Consider the following 10,489-nt stretch of genomic DNA (forward strand, 5'->3'; position numbering starts at 1 on the left):
CAACGGGTAGGCAAGCTGGTGGGCAGGTTTTAGGCGACATCACCCGCGATTGAAACAGTTCTTGGGTTGAGGGTGGGGTGCAGGCTGGAAAAAGTTTACCTCCCAAGTTCGTTTACCGGTGGACCCAGATACATGAAGGTACATTACGAGAAACGCAATGGGCCTTGTGTCTCGTCTGGGTTCACCTACGTTTTTCCTGACGTTCACCTTTCAGTGCTACTTGGGAGGAAAACAAGAAGGCCTGCCCTCACAACAGCGGGCGCAGTGACCCCTCAACAGCCTGCAGAATCTTCCAGATTAAACTTGGCGAAACTCCTCCGAGATCTGCGCAGCGGAAGCAATGTTTAGCCGTCCGGTTTACATCGTCTATGTCATTGAAAATGCAAATGAGGGGCCTTCCTCATGCCCACATTGTTGTTTAAAATTGACGGCGATGGACCGGTACAGGCACGTGACATTGACTCCGTAATACGCGCAGACATCCCTTCGGAGGAGGAAGCCGCTGGAAGACTCAGGAAGTTGGTGCTGAAACACATGATTCATGGTCCATGTGGTACTGACCACCGCACCGAACTTCCTGTGCTGGGACTCTGCAAAGGGGGCACTGCAACAAGTTCTACCCCAAGCCTGCCTGCCAAACCACCCACGTGGACGAGAGGGGGTTCGTCCAATACAAACGAGACTACACAAACGAAGGCTTTATCACATCACGGAGGAGGACAGATCAAAGTGCATGATGGCTGGGTCGTTCCGTACAATTCCGCATTTACTGCTCAAATACGAGGCGCACATAAACTTGGAGCTTGCTTCTACTCGTCGCGTAATCAAGTACCTCTTTAAGTACCTCATGAAAGGCGGTTCTCTCCAGAACGTAACCGTCACTCCCCTGGGGAAACAAGAGGATGAGGTCGAGCATTACGTGACGAAGAGAATGGTGGGTGCCAGCGACGCATGCTGGCGTCTTCTCGACTTTCCTGTGTGTCAAAGCTCGAGCCCACCGTTGAGTGTCTTCCCGTGCATTTAGAGGGCAAACAAAGTGTTGTCTTTCGGCCGAGACAGCTCTCTGATGCAGTCACTCAAGCAAGCTCCAAGCTTATGGTCTACTTCAATCGCCCGCACCATGAAAACTTTTGACCAATGTCACGTACCAGACATTTTACGAGAAGTTCATGGTGCACACTAAGCGCCCACGTACTGCGGAATTGTACGAACACCCCGATGGTCATCACTTTGTAACGGACTCGCCAGCGTGGTGAGAAGGTATGTAGGTTGATGTGGGTCTCTCCCAACCGAGGAGAACAATACTACCTTCGTATTCTACTTATGTCTACACCTTGCCGTGGTTACGTTGATCTTCTGGCTCGTGGCGGTCCTGGTTGCCGGACGTTTCAGGACGTGACGTAGCCCGCAATCTCGGCCTGGTGGAAGACGAAGAAAGAAGAATACAATCACGCGCTTGTGCGAGGCATCTACGTTTATGACTGGACCTAGGCTCCGTTCCTTCTTCGTGATCCTCTGCAAACATGGGAGCTCCCGCTGCTCTTCTGTGGGAGTCTTTCAAGAACCACCTTAGCGAGGATCACTTAGAAAGGAACCCTCTCGACCCTGAACTGGCGGTGAAACTTACCTTGATAGACATCGATCGGAGCCTCCGCCAGCAGGGAATCGTGCTTGAAAGATCATGGACTTCCCCTACGTCGAGGATGACACGACTGAGTTAGGTAGAGAGCTACTCAACTACGGCGAGAACCTCCTAGCGAACCATCGTTGAGGAAGGACTGGGTGCCCAAAACTCTCCCCAGACCAGCGCCGTGTGTTTGAGTACGTTCGCTCTCTGCTTCTCAACCCCCGTGACCGACGCACTTCTAGAATCATATTTCTGGACGGTCCCGGGGGTTATGGGAAGACCTCTCTGATTCGTGTCATCCTTTGCGTATGTCCGTGGTTGTCGACAGGTTGCACTCGCCGTGGCTAGCTCAGGGATTGCTGCAAGGAACATGGCTGGAGGAACAACAGCACATAGCATGTTCCGACTCCCTCTAGACCTAGGTCACGGCACAGGTAGTGTGGAACATCACCAACGGGTCCCAGCGAGCAGAACTCATCAGAGCAGCACAGCTCATTGTGTTTGATGAGGCCCCGATGGCACACCGCTTACATCTTCGAGATGATCGACAGATCCCTCCGGGATCTCATGAATAGTAGTGTGCCATTCGGGAATAAGATCTTCATCTGCTCCGGGGACTTCCGTCAGATTGCGCCCGTCGTTGAGAAGGCTCGCACACCAGCTGATGTCGCGTGCGTGTCACTTCGGGCGTCACATCTGTTGGCGACTGTTCACACTATTTTCCCTGACGACACCCCAGAGAACTAGTGGTTCCATTGACTACTCCAACTTCCTCCTTGGAGTAGGCAATGGAACAATAAATCCTTTACTTTTTGGAGAAGGCCGCGAGAGAGAGTCTCTCATTCCCCTCACTGGGGTGAGATGCCTCACTTCTCTCGCGGACTTAATAACGGATGTGTTTCCTCCTGGTGTTCTGCGAGATCCTGATCTTTGTGCGAGACGGGCAATACTCTCAACTCTGAATGTGAACGTCAAGGAGATCAACGGTTCGCATCCTAGACCTCATGGACGGGCGCACTTCATGAGTTGAGAAAGCGCGGGACACCGTGGACAGAGAAGACGACGACGGGCTGGATGTGGACGTAAATCTCCTCAAACCAGGCCACTGGCAAAGGAGTGCCAGATCACGTCCTGCGTCTCAAGGTCGGCTCCGTATGCTTAATCATGAGAAACTTAAATATCGTTGATGGACTCGTGAACGGCACCAAAGTCATTGTGACGGCGATCAGCAGCCGACTGATCACCGTCAGACTTATCGGCAACACGCAACCTATCGGAATTCCCCGGATTACGTTCAGGTTCGCGTTTGCCGAAGGATCGCCGCTCCGGGTTTGTCGCCGTCAGTTCCCCCTCATGTTGGCGTACTACATGACTGGTCACAAGAGCCAAGGCCAGACAATTGAGTACGTCGGAGTCGACCTGAGAACGGACTGCTTCACTCATGGCCAGCTCTACGTCCTGTTGAGCAGAGTGAGACGTCCAGACGACATCGTCGTTCTTGTACCAGACGACAGAATAGTAGAAGGAGTCGCCTATGCAAAGAATATTGTATATGACGAGCTCCTTCTAAACACTGATTAAGTCTTCGGCAGTAGGCTAGGGGATCTGCCACTCTTAAAAAAAACTCCCCGTCGTGATTTGACCTAGCAGTAGGCAAAGGGGACTGCTTCACCCAAAACTCCCTGATGATTTCATTAGCAGTAGGCAAAGGGAACTGCTTTACCAAAACTCCCTGATGATTTCATTAGCAGTAGGCAAAGGGAACTGCTTTACCAAAAACTCCCTGATGATTTCATTAGCAGTAGGCAAAGGGAACTGCTTTACCAAAACTCCCTGATGACTTTATTAGCAGTAGGCAAGGGGATCTGCCAGAATAAAACTCCCCGTTTTGTGTAAATATGTAAAATAGATATGGTCTCTAAGTTTGCCGGCCTCCCCGTGGCGAGGACTGGATACGCCAACCTCAATTATCTGAGCGTTGGTAAACCGACGGGCAAACAACTGATTTTCTGTTCTTTTCAAAATTCCAAACACATTTTATTCTATATTTTTAAACCACTATTCATATTCAACACACACAAAATCAAACCATCTCTTTTGCTTAAAACGAATAATGACAAATTAATTAAACAGCAATATTCTTTTCATCCTAAAAAATAAACCCAATTCTTTTACCTCAAAGTCAATTCACCATTCATTAACATTGTCTAAGTCATCGTGTTTTTCATTGCCATCAACCATCTGACATATTTAATCAATACTTTAACTAATTTAACAACCTGTTCTACCCATTGCATTCAACCATAAGTTATGCCATAAAAAATAACTAACTATTGCACTTAAAACCAAAGCTGATTTAATAAGCTACTTGTTGTTATAAATGTGTACATATACATGGTCTCTGCGTTTTGTGCATCCCTGTGGCGAGACTGAATACGCTAACCTCAATGCCTGAGCGTAGGTTAATACCGACAAACAGCCAACTTACTTTTACTCATTTCAAAATTCATACATATTTTTGTACTGAAATTCCAACCACCCATTTATTCCATCAAAAGCATTTTCTTCATTTAAAACCACCATCTCTATTACCTTCAAATGATCAAATGCAATAGTTTATAATATCCTTGATATCAAGCTCATAAATCAGCCTCTTCACCTTTTTTTCACTGAAATCCTATCTTTTTCTCCCTACCTGAATATTGAACAACTACTATCTACCCCAAATACAATTGAGTCTGATAAAATTACCCACTCTCAAAAATATTGCCTGATTTCAAAACTGTACTAATAGAAAATTAGCTAATACCTAAATTGATCTCGAACCCGAACTTAAAAGTAAACACCCCTAAGGGGGCCTGGGGGGCGGAGCCCCCCGGCGAGCGAAATGCGAGTTTAATTATTATACTCGGTGATGAAACACACACGTCCATCCAGACCAGCTAGGGTCTCGTCCGATTGCTTCGCCATTTTTAACCTGAATCTAGTGGTCTTCTATTCCGTAATTCATAATTCACAGTCCATATTTCCTACACCATGCATGTTATTCACTGTCCACTTTCCAATGACCCCTTGCTCAAAATGTTATTCTGCCACCAATGCCATAGAGACTACAGTTGTCATAACGCCACTATTACAATATACTGTAAGTAATGAATTCTCCCACCCAGCCACACAAAGTGTAGATTCATTTGATAGAATAATGCAAATGCATGGTATGCATATTATTTTAATGTAATGTTTTTGGTAATTATGGGGTTTTCTGACAAGTCCACTGGACTTGGGAAACCCTAAATTTGTAAAGAAATGTTGTAATGAAATAAATAAATATTAATGCATTAGCCCTGAACATCTTTTTGTGACAATTATATATTATATGTTACATACAATACTTGAGCGCAACACCAAAATAGTAATAAGTTTAGTTTTAATAAAGTTTTACTTTTATTCTTAAGACAAAAGCTTAAGAATAACAAATAAAATAACACGTACTGTAAGAGTTGTGTCACTACTAGGACTTTTATAAAACTGACTCTACCTATTATTTGTATTATTAATTTAATTTAATTACACTCGAAACGTAAATTTCATAGATCATCAATGAATATAATGCAAGATGTCGTCTACTTTCAAAGTCGATATGCTCCAATCATCTAAATGTAAACTATCCTAAGTTATTCGAAAATAACTTATATTGCTCTAAGGTCTGTAAAATTTTTCATGAAACACTATGTGCACTGTGGGTATTTAGCTGTATAGATAGTGATACATACATACTTTCTTTTGTTTCTAACATGATGCAACTATTTTTTTTATGTAACACCACAATATAAAAAGTATTGAACTCATTTAATGGAGCACCTTGTTTAAAATGTCCAACATAAATTATTCAACAAACATTTCCCTGGAATCAAAAAAAGTATTACAAGTATTTGAATATACACTGCGCATTCTACAGATGCTGAAATGTATTTACATATCAGTAAAAATAGTATTTAATGTCCCATTCAATAACAGTTTGAGCGCGACATGACGTGATCAAGCAACCACTATAGTTCTCTAGGGAGAGTTTAGTTTTTGTGTTCTTGGTTTACTTGTTTGCTCATATTTGTTTCGTAATAATTTTCTATTCATGAGGGATATTTTCTATGAACGGGATTACAGATACGAGTTTATAATTTGTGTTAGATATATGCTTTAAATGCTTTTAAACCATGAATATTTCAAAACATTAATCATTATTGCATACAAATAAGCATTATTTAATATTTCTTTACTATGGATATCCATTTCATCTTAAAATATTTTACCTAAAAGTTTCCGTACAAAAATAACGCAAGTAATTTTTTTTTTAATTAAATAGCAATATAAATAATATAAAACCCATTTTTAACTTTGAAGAGACAGTTTAACGAATGGTGACAAGGTTCAAACTTAGGGTGAAGTAAACTCTTCCATTTCATTAATTGTCGCTTGCGGCGGATTTATAATAACTCCTAACTTTCAATGTTTTAAACGACAATTAAATTCCAGGACTGCAAGCAGTATTTAGGCTGTAAAATCTAAGCTGTGGCGTAGCAATATCATTTTCGTTTATAATAATTGTTCACGCTTCATTCCAAGGAATGTCAGCATTATATACATATTTTAAATAATTGGTGCCAGGACAAACTCTTGAGGAAGTCAGGTATGATTTTTATATTGGTCTGAACTAATCACAAAGTCAGTCTAAAACTTCCTGCCTTTCTCCAGATGTATGAAATGACGCGAATTATGCATTGTTTCATAACAATAAAACACAGCTTTAAAATTCATATTGGTTTGTACGATGTAAGATAATTTAAAATGGAAAGAGATCGGCGAACGAATCGAAATAAAACGCTGGGAGTGTAGTTAGCTTTATTTCATATTTGATGGGTACAGTTCCCAGGGTTCAAGAACATTGTTATTATTATTACAAAATATTTTTTGTATATCCTGTAGAAAATATTTTGTTTAAAATACTTCACTTTACGTAAGCACCAACCACGTAAAGATTTTTAACTATTAAATCTAGATCGCGTGCAAGTAATAACATCAAACTTGGCCGAGTATACGTCATTGTTCTACTACCGAATAATAGCAATGCTACATCATTATGTAGCGTAGTTCCTTTTAAGATAGGACTTATCGGAGTAGATAAGTGTCATGAGCTGAATCCGTCAAAGAACAAACCTTGTCAAACATCTTAAATAATAACAATTCACTTCATTCAAGGATTGCTCTACGTCTTCGTTAAAATAGCCCAAGGTGGAAACCTTGTGGTACTCTAGTGAGTGCAGATATGGAATGTAATGTCACAAAACGCATCTATGATGTATGATTAAAAAATAAACCTTACGTACCTACATAAAAAGCTAACCAATAACAATCTACATCGTATGTTTACTGTAGATTATGCTGTTGAATATTGTAGGAAAACGTAGAAAAAGATCTGAACGATGAGATGTTGACTTTAGAAGTGAAGAGTCTATAGTTAGATCTACTAACCTGTTAGAGTATTATCGAAATCCAATTCTTCTAGTACAACAGTTCCTAGCAACGTGAAGAGGCCAAATAGAATAGTAATAGCTCTGTAGTGTTAAATATTAAATCTCCAGACTTGAAGATTGATACGGTGTGACCAGCTGATATCTTTTACAGAAACAATCAACGTAAACCTGTAATCGCTGTGTTTTTTTTTTTTTTTTTTTTTTTTTGCAAATAAAATTGTGGAAACAGAATTTTTCCAGATCTTTCAGCTAAATGACTTTAAAAAAAAATATTGTTGCATGATACTGAATATTGTAAGTTAAAATATACTATACACATCGACACAAGCCATAAAGAGAGCTGATGCCAAAGAACATATAGGTTGACACATGTTGCTTTATTTTCTATTTTCAAAACTATTGAAACCTTTATTGCTGTTCTACATACTGGCTATATAACTACATCATTCAGCCACTGCACAGTAACGCGTCTACCGCAGACAATGTGTTCAACAACATTAAATATCTTATGCTGATATACAATGATATGAATCAATTGTGTGAATACCATTTTTATGGTTACTTTTTGATAGTCAGGTACAAGGTTTTGTATGAAAAATTAGTAATAGGTAGTATAAAGTGGACAATATTTCAAATTTAAATATAGTTTGTAAAACTGGCTTCTTTAAATCAAAATTATAAAATACAGTAACACCCTTACCATTCATTACATTGGTACTAAAAATGCTAATGGTGCAGTGAAGCATTTAACAAATATCAATATATCTCGTACATATAAGAAAGAGAGAAATGACAAGTCCAAGTAATTATACAACAGGAACAAATAAGAGCGGTGGGGCCTGTCTGTTGTAAAAGTTATGGTTCTCCTGACACTTCCAATCTGTTACTCGTTTCCAAACATGAAATTGTTTCTTGCGCACCTGAACAATAATAATAATAATTTTATTTTCCATTCGTTAATTTACATGAATATAACATAATATGTCCTTGGAAATAACTGACCACAGTTACAAGTATGTGTGGCCAGTGAGAATTATTAAATATAAACAAATTTACAACATCCTTAAACTAATTATATAAATACATAGTAAAAAAATGATAAATGAGTCCAGTCTCGATACATCCAAAGACACTCTCTGTGGCGCTTGGTTTACTTATAAAATAACTAATATATGTACAGATTATATTCCTATAATAGGTGGTACTGCAGTTCAACTTAACATTTCTCACATAATATACGTACTTATATTTACAATTTTTAGAAGAAAAATAAAACAACAGACGAGAAAAAAAATTTAAATTTGTTTCGACATATGTACAGAATTTATACCAAGCAAACATTCATAAAGTCTACATCTTGTTTTAAAAATAACCACTCTTTTAATTTTCCAGAAAATATTTTAAGTTTATACAACTTTTTACCTCATGTGGTAATTGATTAAAGTACTTAGGCCCTATACATTGGAAAGAATGTTTAAAAATACTTTTTTTAACTTTTGGAAGTTTGAATATTCTATTTGATCCACTTCTTGTATTGTGCATTAAATTTGTTGTTCCAGTATTTCCACTTTTAAGATAAAATATTCTTAAGACTTTGTAAATAAATAGATGTTGAACAGGAAGTATCTTTAATGTGCAGTATAGTGGAAATGAACTATCTCTCTTTTTTTACATGTAATTATTCTGATAAGGTAATTTTGGGATTTTCTTATCCTCAAAATATAAGTCTTGTAAGTACCTCCCCAACAATGTATAGCATACTGAATTCTCGAGTGTACCAGCGCAAAATAAAGCATTTTTAAGGTTGTTTCGTTGCAAAAGTTTCTTAAGTAGTAAAATGTCCTTATCATTGATTTAATTTTACTGTGAACAGTTATTGAGTGTCTGTCCCAATTTAATTGTTCGTCCAGTACAACTCCTAGATATTTAAAATATTTTACCTTTTCTATGGTTTGATACTTTTGGTTTTGAGTACAATTATCTATGTTGTATACTATATCAGAGGGAAAATCAAAATTTGTATGACTGAAATTAACGTACTAAGTTTTACTGACATTTACTTGCATTTTGTTTTTCACACACCAATTTTTTAAAGTGTTGAGTTTTCTGTAATAAGTTGCCAGGCGATAGCGGCGTCTGTGAATGAATAAAAGAACGCGATATCGTCAGCAAAAGCACATATTTGCCCATGAAAAGGAAGTTTTAACAGGTCATTAATAAAAATTAGAAATAGGATTGAAGAGGTCACTGACCCTTGTGGTACTCCAGCCTTGACAAAGTAAGGGTTACTAAACCTATCTTTAATCTTAACCTGTTGGACCCTATTGCTTAAAAAGCTTTTAAACCAGTTAAGAGCGATTCCTCTTACTCCTGAATGTTCCAATTTTTCCAATAAGATGTTATGGTCAACATAATCAAAAGCTTTTTTAAAGTCAATAAATAGACCTGTGGCTTTCTCTTTTTTATTTAAGCTACAATATATTTGTTCTGTAATTGCAAGTATTGCTTCTTCAGTTGATTTTCCTTTTCTAAATCCAAACTTGCAGGGACTAAAAAAATTGTTTCTTTCCAAAAAGCTTATTAATCTTGATTTAATTATTTTCTCAATTATTTTAGAAAAAACTGATAGCAAGCTTATTGGTCTTAAATTGTCAAGTTTATAGGATGAATCCTTCTTGAATATGGGAACAACAGTACTTAATTTAAGTCTTTCGGGAAAAATACCTTCATTAAAACTTAAGTTAACAATGTACGTTAAGACAGCGGATATTTCATTTGAAATGTTTTTAATACAGTCTACGGAAAAATTATCAACACCACATGATTTTTTATTTTTAAGGTTTTTTATTATTTGTATGATTTCTAAGTCGTTTGTAGGATTGATAAAGATGGAGGAGGGACTAGGCAAGGAAAGAAACGTTTGAGTTGCAGAAGTGTGTAGGTGAGTTGGACCTTGGGTTGAGATAAGATAAGAGTTGATTGACTCTGCCACTTGTCTTGCATCAGACACTACTTCCCCGTTATCTAACTCGATCTTATCTACAGATTTACGATTTGCCGCTCCACTCAAATTACTTATAATTTTACAGCACTGTGCTTGGTCACCTATGTAACTGTTTAACTTTGTACTGTAAAAATTCTGCTTGGTTAAATTAATATCATTTTTTAGTTTTTCAGTAAATCTGTTATAATATTTTTTTAAACTTTAGATCATAAGGTCGCCTCCATAATATTGAATATAGGTTTCTCCTTCTTATTAATAAATTATGATTCATCCAAGGCGTGATAGCCTTTGCTTTGTTTAACCTAGAAGGCACAGCAACTGTTTTAC

The 10,489-nt window shown here is 38.3% G+C and overlaps 1 protein-coding gene across 1 annotated transcript; it reads left to right on the forward strand.

Annotated features, from left to right (window-relative positions):
* Positions 1-2,791: 2,791 nt before the first annotated feature.
* Positions 2,792-3,208, forward strand: LOC124374063 (ATP-dependent DNA helicase PIF1-like). Its single transcript, XM_046832359.1, has one exon. The coding sequence runs from the start codon at positions 2,792-2,794 to the stop codon at positions 3,206-3,208; it is 417 nt and encodes a 138-aa protein (XP_046688315.1).
* The last annotated feature ends 7,281 nt before the right edge of the window (positions 3,209-10,489 follow it).

This window comes from Homalodisca vitripennis, unplaced genomic scaffold (assembly GCF_021130785.1).
Source record: "Homalodisca vitripennis isolate AUS2020 unplaced genomic scaffold, UT_GWSS_2.1 ScUCBcl_7155;HRSCAF=14708, whole genome shotgun sequence".
Classification (NCBI taxonomy): Eukaryota; Metazoa; Arthropoda; class Insecta; order Hemiptera; family Cicadellidae; genus Homalodisca; species Homalodisca vitripennis.

Coding starts and splice junctions, on each gene's coding strand:
- LOC124374063 (XM_046832359.1), top strand. CDS start 2,792: ATGAGAAACTTAAATATCGTTGATGGACTCGTGAACGGCACCAAAGTC.